At 42.0% G+C, this 23076-nt stretch overlaps 1 protein-coding gene across 1 annotated transcript; it reads left to right on the top strand.

The window, feature by feature from the left end:
• The first annotated feature begins 2365 nt into the window (after positions 1–2365).
• igf1 (insulin-like growth factor 1) lies at positions 2366–21323 on the top strand. Its single transcript, XM_023419397.2, has 5 exons — positions 2366–2664; positions 4010–4169; positions 15451–15704; positions 16506–16541; positions 17315–21323. Exons 1-5 carry the CDS (start codon positions 2617–2619, stop codon positions 17372–17374), a joined length of 558 nt encoding a protein of 185 aa, XP_023275165.1. The 5' UTR covers positions 2366–2616; the 3' UTR covers positions 17375–21323.
• The last annotated feature ends 1753 nt before the right edge of the window (positions 21324–23076 follow it).

Here is a 23076-nt window from a genome sequence, read left to right on the forward strand (position 1 = left end):
CCCTTCTTCTTCCTACTACTGCATCAGCAGATGTACTGCACAAGCCCTTCATCAATATGAACACTGCCAGACCACAGCTACAGTGATAACAGGAAAATCTGTGATGAAGCATTTACACGCTACATTGTGGGAGCTTTAATGTCAAGAGGCAGTGAAAGATGAGATAATTTCACATCTAAGATCAGCTACTGACAGAGAGGCTTATGGGCGTCAGTGACCAGCCACGTCCCTGATCTGATGCTAACAAGGTCATCCTCTGGTCTGAAAGCAGCTTTGTCCCTCTAATCAGAGGAGCATCATCATCATATTCCGCGTTGTATCAGCAGCTCCTGGCAGTGACGCAGTCCACCAGGGGAGGCGAACGTAGACGTGGTCCGGTGCACATCTCGTCTCCCAGCAGCAGTCCTGAGAAGGCGATAAGTCGGGTCACAGATTGAGGTCAAGGACCTGCATGCGTGGCAGTAAAACCTGAAGGTAGACGTCGTTGGAAAGCCGTGAAAAACTATTAATGAAACCAAAGAGCCGGTTCTTTTGAATGCAGATATGTTGTTAAATGCAAGTCTTTATTTAAACTCGGTGATTTTTTTGGCTGCACTGCAAACTCATACACAAGTTCCTTTTCTATCATATTTTTTGACAAAGCAGCTGCTCAACAAGAGTTTGCTGTCGTATTAGGCCGCACTTGCTGTTACGGCGGCAACCGGAGGTGTTGCGGATTATGACGGATTGCGATGTAAATTTTTCTGTTGACCGACGAATCGTTTAACCGACTAATTGTTCTCTAATGTAAAACCACGAGATTAGGCAGCGTTAGTCATTTAGCTCAGTGGTTCTCAACTTTCCTCAGGTCGTAACTGAAATTAATCCAATATTTTTACAAAAATGAAGCAAATAAATAAACAAATTTGTGCATCAGAAAGAAGCAAAATACATGTTTTGTATTGATGCTGATTAATTTTGTCTAGCAACTAACAGCCTAGTAAAACTATGAGACTTAGCTCAGTCAACGTTTTCCCCTCTTACATTATTGTGTGAAATTTTTTGACACAAAAAAGCAAAGATTTGAAAAAAAATCGGAGACCATAAACTTAATTTTCCGTGGCCTCTGTCTTGTGACCTTTCAGATTTTAACTCGCGACCCCTTCGTGGGTCCCGATGCTCATGTTGGGAACCACAAATTTCAGTTAAGTTAAGATAGGAGTGGGCCCTGCAGCCTCTGTACCACGAGTGTGATTCAGTGGCGTCCGTGTCACATGGGGACATTTGATCGTGCTTGTGTTTTGACCCACTTTACCCCAACAACCCTAACTGTTGCGTGTCTCTAGCCCTCGGTCCCCTTTGGATCCGTCCTCGCTTGTGATGCACTTACACACCCTGGCCGAGCATGCTGGGATGCGCGCTGCTGTCCCGTTTTATGATTGGGTCACAGCACTGATCTCATGTTTAGTGACTGGATCAGTGTTGATATCCCGTCCTGGCTGAAAACTCTCTTTAAGCCCTCGCCTCGTGTGAAGCTTTGCTCTGTCATTGCTGCTTTTTTTTTTCTCCCCCCCCCCCGTGTCACAGTGCGAACACACTTTGGACACACACTCTGTAGTGTGCTCCAAAAGTGGTGGCTGAAATATGAAATATGAAAAATATGAAGTAATGTCTTCTTCACCATGAATCCCCATGTGTTTTTGTTTTTCCAGTCTTTTTTTCACATCAGCCTCTCAGTTCACAGAAGCATCAGATGTCATTTGCAGACAAACCTGCTTGTATTGACTGAGAATGAGCCGAGGAAACCAACAGCACTGACTGATTTATTACAATAAATCACAGTGACAGTGTGCAGAAAAGCAGCAAATCCTGCACAGAGGCAAAGAGTTTAGAAAGAAGGACCTTCAATGTGTCTCTCTGGTTATCTCTAGCTTTGTTTTACAATAAGTTTTTCTTCCACATTGACTCCATTGCACGTGTATTCATCTTTTTATTAAGCTTTTTATTAGATATTCGTGTTAGTAGCACACTGTTGACTAAGTGGAAAAGTGTTTTTAATGATTTATTTTACCCTTGATCAGGTCAGACTTTGGATAGACTGGCTGCTGGATTACGCAGTGCCAAATTACGCACAACAACCAACAGTCATATCATAACCTCCAGCTTGTCTTTAACTTCTCCTCCATGAGCTTTCAGCGCATAAAACGGTGTGTTATATGAGTGCTGAGCTGCTGCTGGTGGGGCAGCGGCGCTTTTTCTATCTTGATCTGAACTACTAACCAAGTCTTAGAGAGATCAAAATTCAATCCCGTTCTGAGAAAAAAAGAGAAATGACGTTATTTGAATATGTGCCCAAAATCCTTAATGAATAACTTAGGACGAGTAGGAGGCAAATGCTGCCCCAGCTGTTTCCTGTTGAAAATGTCTGTGTAATGTAGATAAATGTGAGGGATTTTCTCTCTAAATCCGTCTCCTGTTCGCTAAATCTCACTTCTCCAAAACGAGCCTGCGCAATGGAACAAAGTCGGAATATTGAGATGTGACATTGCCCGCATCTCATCCTCTTTTCTCCCCGTTTTTTAATGACTTCAAACAAGTTCATTTTCGCCGGGCTTTGACTTGCGGAGACCCGTGGGGATGTCTAGCGCTCTTTCCTTTCAGTGGCATTTATGTGATGTCTTCAAGGTAACTTACCTGATTTCCTTTGACACTATAGATTTCACCTTGGTTCTTCACTTGCTCACTATTTGCACAGAGCATCCTTACCTAGTTTAAACTGAAACAATAATTATTTATATTTTTACAGCTTTGTAATGCACGTTTAATGAGGATTTACTCTGATTTTTTTTATCCTTTTTATTCAGTTATTGAAGCAGCTGTCCTGCATGCTGTGTGGATAATGACAGAATGTCCCCATTTGGCTTTAATTGACTTTTCTTTTGGAGATGTTGACATGCATTGTGCATGAGTTTTCTCTGCTCGGATGAATGGGTTTTTCATCCTCGGTGTCTCTGTGCGCCCTGCGCTCTTTTTCACCAGAAAGCTCTAATGCAGCTCTGCAACTTTCAAAGTAATTACTGCTGAGTCTGCATTATTAAGAGCTAAATATCTAACCTGATGCTGCGGGGTGAAGAGAGAGGGGAGCTTAACATGAAATACTTCTGGGCGTCGGGACCGTGCGGCTGGGGTTGTGATGTAGATGGATAATGTCCCGTGTTTACTCTCTTTATTATGTATATTTGGCCCACTCTGCTTCCTCCGCTGGGTTTGGCGGGAGAGCCGTTTTCCATCTCACATTTTGGATCGGAAAGATCCCTGGCGCTTTTTTTTCTAACATCTTTTATTCTGCTTTTTTAAATTTTGAATCACTTTGAGTTTAGTTTAGTGCGTAATAATGGGCTGACAGCTGCGTTTTGGCACAGGGGGGCAATGCTGAATCCTCGTTAGCAGCTGCTCATTAAAGATGTGGACTGTTGTTGGCTGATTAGGTCATACACAGGCGCTGAGTAGCCAGATGATAAGGAGGAAAGTGTGTTTCCAATTTGGACGCGCTCTGCTCGGTTGCGCACAGGCGCTCCGGAGCATCAGAGCCGGTCAGCCTCCTGTTTGACGCTGGCATCAAGTGGAAGTTTGAATTTAATACGTTTTCCTCCAAAACCCTGTAAACTTACCATCTGTGGCAGCGGCCACTTTTATTTCTCTTTTCTTCCCCCTTTTCCTCTTTTACAGAGGAAACAGGCTGGATGTTGAAGAAGAAGCCTTAAGCTCACTGGGTTTATTCTTATGTGGGAAAATGTGTAAAACTGCTATTACTGATGTGCCATTGAGCAAGATGCTGAGCCACATGCAGCGTCACAGCAGAAATGCTCAACAGCCAGCAGTGCGTGAAGAAAAGAGACTTTAAAAGTGACATCTTTTTTTTTTTTTTTTTTGCTTGAATTTGTGATTAAATGTAAATCTCTCTTTGATGATGCTCTGCCTCGAACAGCAGTGAAAATGTTAAAGCTCTCCCCTCTCTCCCTGTGCGCAGAGTGCGATGTGCTGTATCTCCTGTAGCCACACCCTCTCACTACTGCTGTGTGTCCTCACCCTGACTCCGACGGCAACAGGGGCGGGCCCAGAGACCCTGTGCGGGGCGGAGCTGGTCGACACGCTGCAGTTTGTGTGTGGAGAGAGAGGCTTTTATTTCAGTAAGTGCACCTTTTTATTTATTCATAAAGGTTGGCTGTATCTGTCCCAGAGCTCTCCACCTCCAGCGAGCTCATAAATAAAAAAGCAGCCAGTTTGACATCTTGTCTTGACTTTCCCTTGCATCAGTGTTCTCTTTCTTCCTTCATTCATTCCTCTTCCACTGTTACATCTTCTCTCTAAGTCCACATTCATCCCTTTTCTTTCCTTGTTCCACTCTCATTTGTGGACTGAAGCCCAGATTTTGAACAGGACACCTAAATGAAATATAGAATAAAGATAAGTAACTATATTATTGGTGGCAGATCACAGTTTTGCCCACGGGCAAAGGGCTTTAAGTGGAATTTGGCTGACTATCTCTGAGAAAAAGGAGGGGTAGAAACTAAATGTTGCCGTGAAGTTTTTTCTTTTTTCCACCAGAGAAGGGAAAGCTACCCAAAGAAAACCCTCCACCAAGAATCCAGGATTTAAATCTCAAATTTTTCCATTAAGGGTACAACCCAGCCCAGAGCAGCACAGGATATATGGAGCTACCGAGGTTAGGTGCAATGTTCCACCGGCAGCCAGTGTTTCTCAGGACATGTATCCTGATCTTTCTGTCAGAGACGGACAGTGTGACCGTACATTAGCAGTATATCTGGCTCCAACACTCCACGGCTGAAGTTTATAACCTCATTATTCACATTTTTTTGGCTGACATCCATCAATTAAGACACTTTTCACCAAATGTCCTTGGTGGAGATACAATGCTTTTTTTTTTTTAAAGCTTTTCTAATAATTGATCATGCTTCTGACTCCTGTGCAGTTTTGACATAACAATCCATTATTAATGGTCTGGTTCAGTCCCAAAGTTATGAAAGATTTTCCACATGTGGTAGACTTTGTCAGCTGCCAATTTCAGAAAGAAGAAGATATAAGATTTCTGTTGGAAATCAGCAGCATCTATAGTGCATTTGCAGTCGCTCTCTTTTCCAGTAATTGATTGCTTTCACCTTAACCTGAACCTGGAATGGTTCATAGATACACCTTCTCAAGAACCTGGTGAAGGATGGAGTCTTTGAATCCAAGTCTCTGTATAGCAGTGGGAATAATGAAGTAGTTGCCAGTGTATCGTCATGAAAATGTAAAGCCATTAAAACCCCAAATAGTATGAGTACATTTTATTAGTGAGATAATAACAAATTAGACTGTGCTGTGTTGCAAACAGCAGTCCTTGGAGCTAAACTTGCTAATTAGCACTGAACAGAAAGTAAAGCAGAGGTTGATGGGAACGTCAATAGTTTTGTTCGTGGTTGATCATAAACCTGGACAAACAAGTATTAGACAAATGGAAATGTTTGATCTGATAATGGAGTAAAAAATTAACATATTGTATAGTTTTAAATTTAATCTGAATCCATCTAATATTGGTCGAGAAATTTCACACAAAACCTCAGGGTGGCGCATGAGGAAAACTCAGGGGATCCGATCAACAAAATCTTTAAGGTCCATCCTCTGAGGAACATGAATGTGTGAACCAATGGTAATCCATCCAGTAGTTGGTGAGATATTTGAGTCTGAACCAAAGCTCCCTCGAGCCTCCCTGCTAGCATTGCTGAAACCTGGACCACAGATTGTTAGTGTTCACAGACAGCACTCTTATCTGGAGCTAATTCATAAACAGAGGCCGCTGCCAATTTGTTGTTTTTCCAAAGAAATGTTGGTTAATAAGTTATAAATGATCTTGGCACGCAATGTGAATGTCTTCATGATCTTTTCATCATCCAAATTTTTGCTGTTGACACCTGTGCATATGGGACCTGATGCAGGTTTTAGCACATGGCGATGGTACCAACAGTGACGTGCTTTAACGAAAGAGCTGAAGTTGTGATCTAACGCTGTTCTCTTGAGCTAAATGAGAGATATTGATTGGTTGTATAAGGCTGTATCAGCAGAGAGGCATGATGTTGCATCGCAGCGACTGTGACTGACCAACACTATTGCCAGACAAGAACGCTGACACTGGACGATTCTGTAAAACCTCAGATTACATTTGATGACGATGTTTCCAATACCAACATTTATCTACGATGTCTTTGCATGACAGTGTACGGTATGGTTAAAGATAGAACATACTTTGTTGTGGTTTATAACAATTCAAACATTAAATGTGCACTACTTTTTTTTTTTTTACACTCGCATTGGATGGAAAATTTCTATCTGTGGTGCAGAATTATCTAATATGCACCTAATTCTGAGCTCTTAGGTTTGTTGCCTGCACACTCACTTCTTGTTCATGCAGAGCTCAGTGTGCCTTAGAGTTACAGTTATATTGGATGATTTCGCGGCACGCAGTTCAAGCCCAGTGTCAACTGTTTGTGCCAATTAAGAAAGAATCTATATGTAGCTGTAGTAAAGGTGTGGAAGTGATAGCAGAGGTTGTTTCCAGGCACACACACCAATATTAGAGCTAACCCAAATCCTTCCCCTAAGATTAACCAGGTGTTTCAGTTGCATGACATATAACATTACATAACACAACACTATTGTTGGTTAAGGTAAGGCATTGTACTCATAAATTATCTTAAATCGTCCGAATAAAAAGGCCCAAAAATGTCTTTAAACGTAATGAGATTTTTTGCAGAATCATCCAATATCAGCGTTCTCTCTGGCAGTTGGGTCACCATGCACCTTGCTGCTGCTCCCCACCCTTCTGCCAAATTCCTCCACCCCTGCATGCAGCTTTTCCAGGACCAGTCAACATCATTCTCTACATCGGGCCTTTTTTGTGCAGCATTTGCCAGAGAGCTGTTGGAGAGCCACCAAGCTGCTGCAAAGCTGCGAGTCTTGTTCGTCCAGATGCTCCTGGCAACACCCACATGCTGTGAAGTGGTCATGACAGCCTGCTCGATTGCCAGTTTTCTGCCAGTTAAGACTTTTTGGTCTTTGGATTCTCTCTGCTGCAGCACTTCTCTTGTACAAATGGCCATGTTCTCTTCATTTAGGCTGAGAGGCAGTGGAAGATTATGGGCAGCATGATCAAATATTACATTTTAGTAAATGCAGACCTTAAATTTTTGTTTGTAAACTCAATTTGTCCGCAGTCATCAGTCATTATTTTGGTTCTGGGTAGCTTCAGCATGCAGTCAAAGGTTCTATACAATAGAAGAATCAACTCTTCAAGACTAACTTGACTTGGATTTTAAAGACGGTGATATTAACAGATTTTCATCAACCTTTTTCTTAAAAGTCAAACTCACTAGCAGATCCTTGGGTAATGTTTATCTCAGTGTGAAGGTTTGTGAATTGGTCCCAGGAAGTGTCTCCAGCTGTTGCCAAAAACTGATGAAATGTTTAAGATTTTGACAAGGTATGAGGGTGTCCAGAGATTGGATGATGTGAGAATGTGACGAAGTGTTGGCTACTGATAGCGGATTTATACTACAGACTTATAAATGTTTCTCCCAGGCTATAGAGGTGTAGCACCACTGTCCATATTCATCTTGAGAGAAAGTGTTGAATAGAAGCCAATGTAACTCATGAATCCTGATGCAGGATACACTTCTTAAACAGGAACAGACCCTTTTGTGGTAGGGGGAACGTATTTGTCTTTCCCGCATTACCTTACACTGAACAGTCACTGAACTGCACAGCGTCCATCTATCAATGCCACATTTTCCTGTGTTGAAAAAGAGGTGTATTTCACGAACACTCCATCCTTTTTCTGAAAAGACGATGAGGTTTGAGCAGCAGGGTGCTGTGCCTTGGAAAATATGCTGTTCCCTGTCTTCCTCGGTTTCTCTTTCTCTCTCATATTCTCGCTGTCATTCCTTTTTCTTCTCCTCCTCTCCTTCGGTCGCCACATGTACCAGTGGCTGTTTGCATAAAATATCTGGAGAATCCATTTGGGTTCTGTCGTCTATAGGACACAGCAGTGTTAACGGCCTGGCCAAAGGAGGCGTGCTCCTTTCCCTGAACTCTTCCCCTCCTGTCTGGTAATGTTGAACTTGGCAACCCTCTGATTGATAATGTGTCCAAAGACAGTGTTGCAACGACAGTGGGCTTTCTGTGCAGCGAGTGCTTTTGCCAATCCACCTTACGCATGTCACCAGTAAAGTAGCACACTTGCATTTGAAGACTGCAGATTTCCAACCCCCGACAGAAATGCTAAATACTAGCTGGTGGAAATTCTTTTTTTTTTTTTTTTTTTTTTTTTTTTTAAAGGTAATGAAACAAACTGCGGTCTCAGAAACAGAAAAAAAATCCACAACCTTAGTCAGTTTTTCCAATTATTAGCCTGACCTAGAAATCCTCAGTTGTCTTTGTAATGCTTTAGCAGGCAGGACCGTGGGGTGATTTCACTGGGATGTTCATTCCATGAATCAGATCTGTTATGGGAGTTTTTTTGGCTTAAGTGTAAGTGCTAAGTAGCTCCATGTCCTAAGTCACTTTTAGTTCATGCTGAAATATTCTCACTTATTCTAGAGTGAGCATGAAATATATAATCTTACTGTTGATTTCTGAAAAATGAATGATACCCAAACTCTCATGAATTACAACAAGATGGAATAATCCAACAGTTTTGGCCAAGACTTAACTGCTGGTACATGAAGTTCTTATAAAAAAAAAAGAGTAGCCAAATGTGAAACATGGTAATTGTTTTTTTAGGTGTTTTGGCTTGTATTTATGGCATGTGAATTGAAGGTGGAAAGGAAAGGGGAGGAAAATTGCTTTTAGCAGCCATTGATGAGACTTCCTCTTCAATATTCATCCCTGTCAATTTTATTCAAAGCCACTAGAGCCGGAGAGAGAGGTAGAATGTGTAAACAGCACGTCACATGCATGCACGCACACATGCACGCACTCAAACACACACATAGCTAGGCCTTGTCCCTCAGCAGCAGGGGATTATGTGGATTACAGGATGATAAGGACACCCCCCCCCTCCCCATCCCCTCCCTCCTTCCCTCCCTCCCTAGTTTTACACTGGACTTGAACACACAGCGGAAGGCGCTGAGATCTGAAGAAAGACCTCCTGTGTCTTCTCCATCACTGCAAAAAGGTGTCGTTTTCCTATTAAGACCTGAAGTTAAAAACCTCCGACCCTTCTGTGAATTACTGCTCAGTGGAACAAAGAGGCATCTCACGAAGAGGACGGACAGGCATCCTCCAGATTTAGATCTGTGCATTAGGTGAAGTTGAGACACGAGGGATTTGAGGACACTCAGGGCCTAAACACTACTTTACCTTTTGAAACTCTTCATCAGTTTAATCCAATTACATAATGTCAGACTTCTACAAAGAAAAATGAGGACATATCTGGTTGCATGAGTGGAGAGATCACCAAGATTTATAGTTGATATTCTGGACTTTTTTGGCGTTCTTTCTTCTTTACCTTCACCTTGTCTCTTAAATTGTCTTGCGTTTCACATTCCAGCTGTGAAGAAACCAAAGAATCCTGCACATTGTTGATCACTTGTTCTCACTTTACTGCCAACGTTTGCACAAAAATAGATACGGTGAGCAGGAATAACCCTGTCTAGGCCCCCAATGAAATATCTTCAACTCCAGTTCATTGTTTCAGTTGCCAACAAAATTAGATATGATGATCAAACACCCTTGATAATGTGATATATTGTGATAGATACCAACTGGCCACCAAGGAATCCTACAAGTTGTTGAGTACTGTCACTTGTATTGACTTTATTAACCTTAGGCCTTCAAGTTTTCCTTTTATCAGGAAAAATTATGGACCGGTTCAGAGTTTTAAGACCCAATGATGTGAAACAACTTTGTCCAAATTAACCTTACTTACAAATGTCCTGAATATCTTCTAATATTTGTCACTAATGTTTCACTAACAAAACCTACTGGAGGAATTTATTATACATAGCTTTGACCCAATTCATTTAAGAACCAACAAAGGTATTGAACATTAACATCCATACATTTACTAAAAATAGCCTTTGGTTCTTTTCCTTTTTATATAATTCAATAATTTCCCCCAAAAATGTCTTGCCAAAAATCTACCCTCAATAAATCTATTTTGATATATATTGATGATGTTGTGAGCCACACTTTGAATTCTGGTTGGAATACATTTGGATAAGATTTTAGTGTCACTGCACAGTAATGTGAGGAACACTTCACTCATGCCATAAACTCTTTGTGGTACCAGTGATAAAGGGGTAGTTTCCAGCACTTTAGCAGCTCTTATAGTCCCTGCCTAGCCGTAAACTGCCTGACACTTTGCAGGAAGAGCAGAGCGCCGGCTCCAAGAATCCACTGTTCTTTATTGACCATGACCAAGCTGTAAAACTCAGATGCTTTCTGTACCACTCTGGAATGGGGGAATCCAGCCATCTCTCTCCAGTGCCGTTCCTTAGAGGTGTCACGGTTCTCAGAAAAGGGACCCAAGAGCATGACTCAGGAGGCAGATGTGAAAAGTATAGAGTCTTTACCTAGAAGAATACGAAGATACAAAAATCCAAGCAGGCAAACAAAGGGTCGGGCCGAGGCGCAATCCAAAAAAAACACAGGCTAGGTCCAAAACATGATAAGGATCAAAACAGACAGGCAAAGAGAAGAGTGCTGGAAAGCTAAGGCGCATGGAACAAAGACAATCTGGCAGAGAACAAGTGGAAACGGACCGGTGTGTATATACCAGTGATCTGATGAGAGAATGAGGAACAATTAAGCAGGTGAGTGGGGAGGAAGAGCAGGTCAGGGGGAGTCTACCGGTGGGAAAAGGAGGCAGGTGGGAGGAGTGGTAGGGTCTGAAATGACAGCAGAATCAGAGCATGTATGCACATGGGAGGCTGCACATCTGCAGGCTGCAGAGAGCTTTCTTGACCGGTTTGATGTGGGAGATGTGGAAACTAGGATGGATCCTTAAGGGACAGGGGATTAATGACTTTGGAAATGGGGAATGGGCCGACCAATCTTGGAGCCATCGATGGGCCAAACCCGCTGATCGAGTGTGTATTGGGGTGTTGTTGAGTGCCCCCGGTTGGCCACTCTTTGATGCTTCTCAGAGTCAACCCTGAGCAAGGTGTGGCGGCAGCGTCTGACGAATGCCTGGACGGGGGGGACACAGCTGCTTGGCTGAACATGAGAGGCAACGCACCGCAAGGCCGTGTCCGTCTCCTGGTTAGGGTTCAGTTTGGACGTCGGACTGTGGAAGGAACCCCCAGGGACAAACTGACCGAAGCCTGCAGCAGCATGCAAAACCACAGGAACCTCTGGTGAAGGAGGGCCAGGGTGTAATGCACAACAGGGTGGCAGGCCACTTCCTTCTGAAACTGGCGTGAAACAGTCTTGGAACCCATTTGGCTGTGTGTAGCCTATATATTCTAGCCAGCAGCTCCTAGGTGCTCCTCCCTGTGTCAGAGGCGATCACCTCCTCCACAAACTGCCTGGAGGGACCAGGGAGAGTGAGAATGCGGGCAGAGATGAAGTGTCACTTGAAAGTGTTGCTGTAATTTCGGATTAAAGTTGTCAAATCCTAGGAAACGCTTAAATTGTTTGCGGGACGTGAGCTGAGGTCATTCCGTGAATGCTTGGACCTTGGCTGGGTGCATCTGGATGCAGAAACACCAAAAAACAAAACTTCAATGTCACGAAAACTCACCCTTCTCTGCTTTCACAAAGAGTTGGGTCTCCAGGAGTCTCTGTAGGGAGAGTCCCTTGTGCTTCTGTAGGGATCTGGAAAAAACCATTGCAAGAGGAATGAACACTATGTGTGCTGAGCCTGTCAAAAATCAAACCAAAGATGTTAGGTAGAGCAATGCAGTGGCATCGGATGAAACACTTAGTAAAAACTAAATCCTGACAGGTTGAAGGCAGTTGATTCTCCTGCATAGTTTTCTGTTAAGAAGGATGCTGACAGATTAACATCTCATGTAAATCATTTAAATGAGTACTTTTTATAGTATCAAGCACTTGAGAGGTGGTTCTGTGAAGTTTGTAGCCTGCTCATTCGTGGAGGACGACAGCTGTAGTCAGCTTGGATTCACAGCAAATACCAATTATTTCAAAAGCGAGCGAGAGTTATGGAAAAAAGAAAATATGCCAGAACATATCAAAATGTCCACAGAAACTTTTCAAACCACTTCTGCAGCATAAGGCTGTGTTCAAACAGACAACAGCACGGTGTGAAAAAAATACAGCCCTGTTCGGGACTGTTTCCCAGGTCCCATAAAAGAGTTCAGGGAAGTGGCTATGCGCTACTCGTTAATGGAGATGGGGTGGTTAACCAGATGTACCTTTGCAAAATAAATCAGTTAGTCCTGATCCTTAAAGTCTTTTCTCTTGTAAAACCGAAAAATAAAGTTTGAAAACTCTGCAGATGAAGCATAAATCTCACCTTTGTGTTGCTTGACCAAGTAAGTACGCCAACCATAATGGGCTCATTATTACCCCTTGGGGCCAGGGAGCCAAAAACACCCACTGGTACTTGATGTTTGGTGACAACCGTGGTTGTACTGGCTGGAACACAGACATGCTTTCTGATATGACCCCGAAAACCTTCCTTCATCATCATGTGTGATCCCTGCATCCTCTTCCCAGCATGCATTTCAAACAGCAGAAGGCCATGAGGCAAGAGGCACTGGCAGAAAAGGTTGTTTACCCTATTTTGTTTAACAACAGTCAGAGGAAACAACTCTTTGTTTATGAGGGATTACAGCAGCTATCCATGGAATTGAAGTATTTAAAACCTTCCAAAGCTTTTAGACCTGATTATTGTATGCGTGTTTTTCCCCAACCTGCCCTAGCTGATTATCCTACATGTTACAACCGGTGCCAGCTGATTTTTCTCTCCCTTCCAGCTGTTTGTGCAGCAGGGTTGCAAGCTATTTTCAGAATAATAGCGGACGTTAATTTGTAAGGCTTTATTGGGAGGGATTGGAGCAGACCAGGCAACGAGGCACGGCCCCTCTTTTGGCTTTCAGCAGCCATTATATAATCGCCAGCCAGGGCTCAATGTCATATTTCTCTAAATTTCTTGACATCAGGTGTTAATATAACTGCCAAGGCTGGTCCCACTGATACACACCACGGGGGAGAAATAGCAGATTTTGTTTGTTCAGATGAATGAAACCAGAGAAAAGAATTACCATGAAAAACACAGTGGAAAATGTGTATCTGTCAACTAATTTGAATTTCTTTAAAATACAGATGTCAAAAAGCTAAATGAAGATTTGTGTTAGTCATCTAGATATTTCATTTAATACATCTATTTTGGGTGACTGAGATCTGGGTAAATCCAGTTCCTCTGTTCCCTAAATAATGCAGGTGCGCAATGTATTTTTAGCATCATTCTACCTGATGTGCAACATGAAAGCCTCTGTATTGTGTTCACACCCCCCCACCCCACCCCCCCCTTTTCATTCTTCCCATTCACACCTTCATTAGCTTCACCTCTGCTTTGTGTCAGGGGGTCCGGGGAGAAAGATGCTTCTGTTTCTGAATGAAAGCTGCTTTCTGTCCAAAACAACATTGTCAGGACAAGGCAGACAGAGCAGAAGTTAATGCACTTTGTCAGCACTGGCAGCCTTCTGAGCCAAGAGCTATTAACTCTGAGAGGGAAAGGCATTTCCTCCTTGTAAATGCCATATTAAATTATTATTATTTCATTTGGTAACAGGGAAAAGCCCATCAGGGCTATATTGCTCAAGGTGAGTTTTTCTAAAGGCCACCAAAACACGGAGGGTTTTGGGGGGGGTAAGGGAGTTGAAGAGCGAAGCGAGTATTGGCGTCATGGTAACTTGATGTGGCCATTGAGTCAAAAAGTTGAGTGTCACACCTTTTGAATAGTCTTTTACCCATTTAAATTAGACTACAACAACAGGATTCCCACTGCACCTCTGCTTGCCGTGACTTCCTGTCTTTACCTTATGGTCATTCCTTGGCGTAAAAGGTGCATCATACCTCCATCCTCAACATCCATGTTCTCTGAGTGAGTCTTCAGGGTGCTCAGGCTTCTGCCAAATGAAAATGTGAATGAACAGTGGGGCATAGCCAGCGGGGGTGTGGCCTCAAAGCCTGCCTGGCTGTTTCTGCAGGTTGATCGGGCCCAGAGGGCTTGTGGTTTGGCCTCACTGGACGAGCCTGTGTGTAAAAGATACCTGGGCCAAAATGGCTGAGCATGATATTCTCAGCGTTTGGGTGACTGCGACCACCTTTTTTACAGGGAAGCAGCTGCCAGAAAGGGTCCATAGTGTGCAATGTGATATGCTGTAAATTTTACACGCAAGAAATCCATGTCATTAAGGCTGTTCATATATCAGAGGAATCAGACCCAATGACCTGGCCATTATCACTGCTTTATTACAAGCGTAGTGTCTGGCCACTACCCACAATTCGTTTGATTAACTCTGCTAAAAGATAGAGGCATTGGTGAGGGGGAAAAAATAAAATCTGATTTATAGAAGTTGAATCGACTGTTTGCTAAACCCCAAGCCACTTAGTTGCTACACCTGTCAAGCTTTCCATTCTCGCACAGTTCATATGCAGTTTGCAATGATGTGGGAAGATCTGCCACTTGAAATATTTTGTAAATTAAAAAAAAAAAAAAAGAGCCCTTGAGTTTGGAGGGAAGTAGAAAAAAGCAGGCTTGATTTTTTAGCTGGTGGTCGCTGATTTTGTCAGCTTCCATTAGGAGATTTTAAAAAGTTGACAATAGGAGATTAAAAAAAAATGTATGTACATAAACCTGCTTAGCTTCCAAGAGAAAAGGCTGCTCAGTTGATGAATTTTGCTCAGGTTTAGCTCAAGTCTAAGCTCTCTGAAATCCAGGAATGCAGGACAGAGCAGCTAACGTTAGCCTACACTCTGATATAGACTGGCTTCCCCACAGTGTAGAAATATGTGCTGTCAACATGTTTGGTTTTTTAAAAAAACCTGTAACCCAACAAAATAATATAAAAGCCACTAGCTTTGTACTACAAGGAGAAAAGTTAGTTAGCTGGGCATGCTAACGTGCAGATAAACACACCATTAATCTTTTCATTTCACTTTTGCTGTAGTATTTTTGGCTTTAAGAGAGGGTCAAAAAAGAAACTACCACTGAACAGTTGCTTCAACATGTGTGGAAATCCAAAGCCTGACAGGCGTCCTGTGCCTAAGGTTGCTAAATTATGATTAGATGATCACTGTTGAGCTCTTAAGCTAATGCTCAGTTTGTCTCGACAATGACAAAAACCACTGAAGGCATTCATGACCCTGAAATGGGAGCTGTGGTGTTTCAAAACCGTCTTCTGTCTCCTCAGTTATCTAACTCCTCTTGCTGTCCTTCTCAAACAGGTAAACCAACAGGCTATGGCCCCAATGCACGGCGGTCACGCGGCATTGTTGACGAATGCTGCTTCCAAAGCTGTGAGCTGCGGCGCCTGGAGATGTACTGTGCACCTGCCAAGACTAGCAAGGCAGCTCGCTCTGTGCGTGCACAGCGCCACACAGACATGCCGAGAGCACCCAAGGTTAGTACCGGGCACAAAGTGGACAAGGGCACAGAGCGCAGGACGGCACAGCAGCCAGACAAGACAAAAAACAAGAAGGTGAGTACAGCACCGAACAGATGCACTCTTTAAAAAAGGTTCATTCATCAGAATAGGACTGATGTTTTAGTAGCTTTTGTCTGAGTAATGCACGCATGATATATGTTGTCTTGGTGCTGAGAGTTAAATTTGAAGATTGATAGCACTCGCATTTTTGAAAATACAGCTAACGAATGGTTAGCTTAGCATAAAGAACTAGCCTAGCTCTGCACAAATTGGTGCCCAGCCAAGAAAAAGTCTAGACTCCGTAAATCCGCAAATTGTTATTTTTACTTTTTTAGATTGTGTCTGAATTAAACAAATAAGATAAAACATGTTACATAGCAAGCTTTAGGGCTGCTGGTTACATTTGAACAGAACCAGGCATACAAAAGCACACCATGACTTTTAACAATCTCAATACAATTGGAAGAATCACAGTTCACAGTACTTTTGTCAAGTTATTTATACATTACATATACATTTTTTTAACCTTTTTGTTCAGTCAATACAAAAATTGAGATGCAAAAACGTCAATTTGTGTCTTTACTGGGGTTGTGTGTGAGGTTTCTTGGCTGGACACTGTTTGACAGAACAAGGCTAGCTGTATCCAGTCTTTATACTGAGCTAAGCTAACCAGCTGATGATAAATATTCAGCATACAGACATGAGTGGTATCAAATTTCTCATCTTATTAAGTGCATTTTTCAAATTGTCAGCTTGTATTTCAAGGGGTTGTTTGGCTGAGGTTTACTATCTGTATATTGTATAGCAAGGGAAATGAATACATCCAACTTAAGTGGCTTCTTTTTCATCCCACAGAGACCTTTACCTGGACATAGTCACTCATCCTTTAAGGTAGGGTTGCAAATGGATGCTTTTCATGCTTCTCATTGTATTTATATTATTTTATTATTATATCACCAGTATAAAAGCTGAACAAGCGTTATTCTGAAGACATTCGGTTAACCAATCTCAGCTCTGAACTCTTAATCTCTTGGCTAAATAAAGAAACTGAGGTCTAAATGCGGACCCTGCTGTTTCATCCTCGAGTCGCCCACCTGCGAGAGTGTGTGATCCTTTTAAGATTCGACCGTGTGCTTTTTACCCTTCTCTCAAAAAAGAAAACCATTAGCAAGAGAAGGAACTAAGTGGTTTTTGTGGTAGACCCAGTGGCACTCCCGCTCCCCTGGCAGAATCACCACTCTGCTACTGTACATTATGTGCTGAAATTCTGGCGTCTCACCATAACAGACTGACGCATGCAATAGGTCTGGAGATGAAGCATGCATGTCATGTTTGGTGTGGTGTGCAGTGGTTTCCACATCGCTCATTTGTTCATTCATTTGTCGATCGTGTCGCACTGTAAACGCTGATATTGCTGTGTGAATTACTACTATTTTTCAATGTAAAATGATTAAAATTGAATCAGTTAAGCTACATGCTTCTGGGTGGGAGGTTTCACTTGTCAGCTGTTAACTGTTGTTAACTTTCGTGGTGCGCTACCGAAAGCTAAAGAGTGCTGAGCGTTGGTTTTGTACTATTAACAGGTTTTTCAGTCCTAAAGCTTGTTCAGTTAACTGGGATCTACCTCTGCTGTGTGTCTAAGTATGTGTTTCTTTTCATTGCAGGAAGTGCATCAGAAAAACTCAAGTCGAGGCAACACGGGGGGCAGAAATTACAGAATGTAGGGATGGAGCGAATGGACAAATGCCCAGCGACTTGGGAAGAGAGAAGGGAGTGGCCTTACCTGGTACCCCTGTGGAATGGTTCACTGTAAAACAAAACAAAGAGGATGCTATCAATGGTCCGAAAAGCTCTTCAAAATGATTGAAACCTGAGAGCTAAGTGGTGTTTAAGGGTTTGATGAGGGATCTTGTGATTATTTTATACACTGCACCATTCCATATCGGGAGGAATTCTTTGTTAATGCAATGTAACAGACTAGTTTAGCTGCTGAGACACGAACAAGAGCTTATTATACCTCCATGTGTGAGCTGCAGCATCCCCTGGCTCCAGGAAAGGTGGGAACGGATCTGGGCTTCAGCCAATCAGAGAGCCGCAGGCTGTGTTTGAATGAGTGGTCCATCCTGTCCCCTGAACTTTGCGGAGGTAAATCTTTTTACTCTGAGAGAGTGGATTCACTCCTCTGGTAAGACAGGATATTTTTATCACCAGTCACATTTAACAGTTACTACCCGAGTTAAAATCTGATTATCTTACCTTCAGAATTTGTTTTCATGCACCATGCATTACGGAGGATATTTTTAAAAGAGTAAAAAAAGGTTTGCTTTAAAGGACAAAGACCAGACGGCTCATTATCAGACTTTAAACGTTGTTGTAGTTATTTTACCTTGAGCCCGAGTCAAATCCCTACTTCTCAGTGACTGAAGGCAGGGTTCTTATATCTAAATGGAGTCGCTAGAAGGTTTGAGTCCAATCCAAATCCACCCTAAGCCTCAGGAAGTGTTGAGAACCTGAGGACTGAGTCTACAATCCAAACACTTCTATAACAACAAATCAAGTACTATTAGAGGGGATTTTGAGGAAGACGGGAAGTACAGTAGGTACTAGAAATATAAGATTGTGCAAACTAGAGAAACAAATTACCCAGAAGCAAACTGAATTAAATTTTTTTTTCGGTCAGTCTGCACATGGTGCTTGTTTGGTTGTCAGAAATGGGTCATTCGGTGGATTCAAAGTGCATTTGGCATTGGTGAATGGAATAAATCAAATGGCGACAATCAAGCGAAATGTTTGTCGTCTGTATCCTTTTCACATGTCACCACCGTGGCCAAATCAGATTTTTGTCAACAATTCAGTTACACAGTGATCAACATTTGAGTCTGAGTGAGGCCTGAGTTCAAGGTTGAAGCGCAAGTCATTAAAGTTTAGTCACTGCAAGTAAACAAGCGCTCTTAAAAAAAACAAAAAAACAACAACAAAAAAAACCCCACCAGGATCAACTAGAGTAAAATCATTTTCTTGTTCTCGTGAAGAACTGACAAAATGTTCCCAAATCTGTCAATACCCAAGTTAAAAGCAAAAGACTGAGAGGCTTCAACAATAGTCACTTAGATGGAGAAGTTTAATGATTGATTGATCTTGGCCTGTGATATTTTGTTAGTTTAGGGAGGCCGAGAACTTTGCTACTTCAGTTGTCACTTGGACTGCATTATCCGCCATGATGGTGAGAGTATAACAAAACTCCACAGAATCCATTGCAAAGTCCACCAGAGGAATAAACAGATTAAACGATTTGGTAAATGTTGCAAACGAAAATGACAAGTCCTCCTGGAGATGTGAGATACGGCACACATATAGCAGTACACGAACACACATACAAAGCACCCAGTGTAAATGAGCGTTGTGTAACTGTGAGCAAGGGTCAGGCACACACAGACATACACATACACAAATGAAAAGCCAGTTCTGAGAAGTCCTTGCATGAGGACTGACAGTCATGGCTGTTTGTTCTAGCCTCCAAGCGGATTTACAGTCATTTTATCGCACAAACCGCCCAAGACATCTCATAACTGGCTCTGCCTCCTCTGCCTGTGTATAATCAAACAGTACTCCCATTTATGTTAACCTATGCATTGCTATCATTCATTGTACATGATGGTTTCATATAACAAAACTGTATTAAGAATCCTATCCACTGTATAATGGTGCTATTTTGTAGTTTGTTACTTGCAAGAGATGGCTAAGACAGACAGATGGCAGGGCTTACATTGGAGGTCTTCCCTTTTGCACAGCCTTGTGGCCACCATTTTAATAGTGTTTTTATTTGTAAGCTGTTTCAATAAGGTAGTAGTGTAAGCGAGTAAATGTATCTGTGTGAAATCTGTGAATGCATGGAGAATTAAAAATAAGAAAATACCATGTCGTGGTCCCAAGAAGGCAAAATGCTATTTTTTCTACTGTTTTTAAATTATTTTCTCAATATAGATCCCTTATGCCAAATAACTTGACAAAAGTACTGTGAACTGTGATTCTTCCAATTGTATTGAGATTGTTAAAAGTCATGGTGTGCTTTTGTCTGTCCTGAGATGTGTGTGTACATGCACCTCACTGGAAGCCATGGTATTGACTATTAAAATCATTTAAAGCGAGACTAAATAACTTTTGCTGATAAGCGGTCACTGTGGCCACAAGTGATAATTATAGGACAATCATTACACATTGGAGTTGCTGTCATTACCCAATATTGACATTAGTCAAATACTTTAAAGACGTTGTCATGGTTATCTGTAACATGCTAAAATTTAAGTAACAGGCACACAAGTAGCAAAGAGCTACAAAGTCAGCAAATGTACTCGGTGTTGTCTAGCATAAAAGAGTAGTTTGAAATGAGCTAACTTGTTTTGAGTAGATGAGAAGATCGATACATTAAATATAAGGCGGTAGCCAGTAGCCAGTTAGCTTAGCACAAAAACTACAAATGGGAGGAATCTGCTAGCCTGGCTGTATCCAAAGTTAACAAAATCAAATCCACCTCCCTCTTTTACACCTCAGTGTTTTTACAATCATGTGTTTTTTAATTGTTGAGCCAAGCTAGTGACTTCCTCCTGTTTCCAATCTTTATGCTAAGCTAAGCTAACTGGTTTCTGGCTTCTTTGCTTACAGATATGACAGCATTATCAATATTCCCATCTAATTGTTTGCATGAAATGGTATTTCCAAACACTTTAAACTACTGCTTTAAGTTTGCTAACACTGGCTAACATTAGCCTGCATTAGCTACTGGTCATACCAGACCAAATAAGGCTCTGACGACGAAACCCCTGAGTGTATTAAAGTGCATTTTATTTCTTATGAATTTAACATTTCATTTGCAACAGAAAGATTTTGTTCTTTCGTCTTTCAAAAGTTACCTAGTCTCGCTTTAAGAATAAGCCAGGAGTTTAATTTATTTTGTCCAAAACATTTGTTATTTTAAAGGTGTGTTTTTATCTATAATGATCAAGGTTTTAAAATGGGAATTTGCGTACATGCTTTGGTGTCTATTCCTTTCTAATTCTCTTATCAGTCGACCTGGCGACTGAAATGAAAAAGAAGCTGGCTGGAAGACATCACTGGTCCTCCCAGATCTTCAGATATACAGTACAAACCAAAGACTTTTTGATGAGAAGAAAAACCTCACTCAGCATTATTAAGTCACAAACTAAACCTACGATCAGATCATTAAATAGCGATTGATGCCATCCCTGTCTGAACTGCACTGCAGCTACAAATACGCCCTTCACACACTGTCTCTGGTACCTGAAATACAGCTTGTGTAATAGATAGTAAAGTGAGCCAGACAAAAGTCCCTCGGTGTATCTGGAATTTTTGGAACAACCATGAAGAAAGCTTCAGCAACCAACTTCAAATCGTATGACTATGAATCATTCAAATATTTCTGTTTGTCACTTGTGTGAAATAATTAATAAAGCCTAAAATGTGGGTCTGAGTGTGTGAGACATTCACGACTCCGCGAGGTGTTAAATAAGAAAATGTAATTTCCTAAAGCTCACTGTCCGAGGAACTGTTTGATCACAGCGCTGTTATTTATGGTGCTCGATTGCCTTCTGTAGAAAAAAAAAATACTGACAAATTGTTCACCATTCCTGCTGAATAAACCACTTGTCAACATCACAGGAATGGCTGGAGAGTTCTTTCAGACAGCATGCACATACACTCATAAAACCTCTGGGGAAACATCATCCTATAAAGGCTTTACTCCCTCTATTATGCAACATTACAGTGGTAAACTCTATACAGCTTTTATGAGGAACACTGTGGATTCAGACACATAAACAGCAGATAATTACAAAGCAGAGGTTTCTCTCTCGTAAGCATGTACAAATCTTTTAAGGCATTTCGGCTATAGATGAAGCCGTAACTCAAGCTGAGGCTTTGTGCACTGTGCAGGATGAAACTGAGCGTGCTGGGTGTGCTGAATGACAAAGTGATACTTCCTAAGAGGTGGCGGGGTCTGCCAAAGCAAACAGAGCGGGGCGTGGTGCTCCCTGAGGCCAGAGCTGCATGTTCAGCTCTTTGGAGGATGGTCGCAGTGACAGTGCCGAGCTCTCACTCACTCACTGTAAGCAGTTTTTAAGCGGATGTATATGGGACAACAACCAAACCCTGATAAATTGGCTCTCTGGCCGACACGCAGCAGAGATCAAAATGTGGAGCAGCAGGGAGGTTGGCAAAGTCCTCATCATCCCGGCCATCCTGGATGTTATTTCATCCCACTTGATGACTAATACAGAATCAATTATCTCACCCTAATGGTTCAATTGCAGCCTGCAAGCTTGCAAGATTTAGAGTTCAAATAAATCAGAGAGAAATTGTGTGCAGAGAGGCCCGGGCAGTGGCGGCTAACCAAGCCATAACAAATAAGCCAATTATAAAAGTGAATACGGATGTGCACTATCATCCAGTTGTAATTATTATAAAATACAAACGTCAGGATGTCTTAAAATTGCTCTGTTTACCTTCTTATATGTGCTAATTTTGGATTACATGGTGACTCAAGAAGTGCAACACAAAGCTGTTTGAATAACCTCAAGAACCAGGATGGTTCTGGAAAGAACACGATCCTTTCCCATTGATCAGCATGCACTCAGGATCCAGTGCATCTAAGGACACAGAGTTTGGACTGAGCCCTGAAACACAATCTCTCCACACTCTTCAACTCCTCATCTTAAGCACACAATTGTCTTTTGAATGACCTTGTGGTCTGTTTTACTACACTCACCAATTTTACTACTTATTCTACTGGTTGTTTTACAGGAAAAGTGGTTGCAAGGCTTCATCAGTCTTCAACCATTCATTTTTTTTTCAACAGGACACACAGGATTTCACTGTGCTGGGTTTTAACTTTTGCTCCTTGCTGTTGTCAATTTAGCATTTGTTGTCTCTGATCCCCAATATTCTCAGATCCTGCGGCTAGGATCCAGCCTTGGCTTGTGATGAGTTGAGCATGACAAATTTACAAGTAGCCTTGTGTCACATTTTATTGTTACCATGAGCCAGGGCCAGATGTAAATGGAAACAGAGACACAAGAGTCTAGCAAGTGCACTGTGAGCCTGGTGCTACAACGGGAAAATTAGCAGTTAGATTAAAGCATGTGTAAAAAAAAAAAAAAAAAAAAAAAAAAAAAATTGTTGAAACCATTGGAGGAGATTCTCCCTCTTTCTCAATTTCAGTCGACAGTGGAAATTCACTGAGGCTTGATTATAGCAGGAGAGAGTGTTGGCTCAGCTGTGTGCTTTAAGAACCCATGATGTCAGAGCCTTATTTTCCTTGGAGAGACTCTCATCAGCTGCATTGTTCCAGGAAACCATGGTCTGTTCTCTGGGCAACAAAAAAATCCTGCCCAAAATGCGGCCCACCTCCCCC

Source organism: Seriola lalandi, unplaced genomic scaffold (genome assembly GCF_002814215.2).
Source record: "Seriola lalandi dorsalis isolate HSWRI2012SDOR001 ecotype SW California unplaced genomic scaffold, Sedor1 jcf7180002054599, whole genome shotgun sequence".
In the NCBI taxonomy this organism is placed as follows: Eukaryota; Metazoa; Chordata; class Actinopteri; order Carangiformes; family Carangidae; genus Seriola; species Seriola lalandi.

Excerpts from the sequence above, each read along its gene's own strand:
- igf1 (XM_023419397.2), top strand. The coding sequence starts at position 2,617 with ATGTCTAGCGCTCTTTCCTTTCAGTGGCATTTATGTGATGTCTTCAAG. Across the intron at positions 2,665-4,009 it reads ATTTATGTGATGTCTTCAAG|AGTGCGATGTGCTGTATCTC; the intron begins GTAACTTACCTG and ends CCCTGTGCGCAG. Across the intron at positions 4,170-15,450 it reads AGAGAGAGGCTTTTATTTCA|GTAAACCAACAGGCTATGGC; the intron begins GTAAGTGCACCT and ends CTTCTCAAACAG.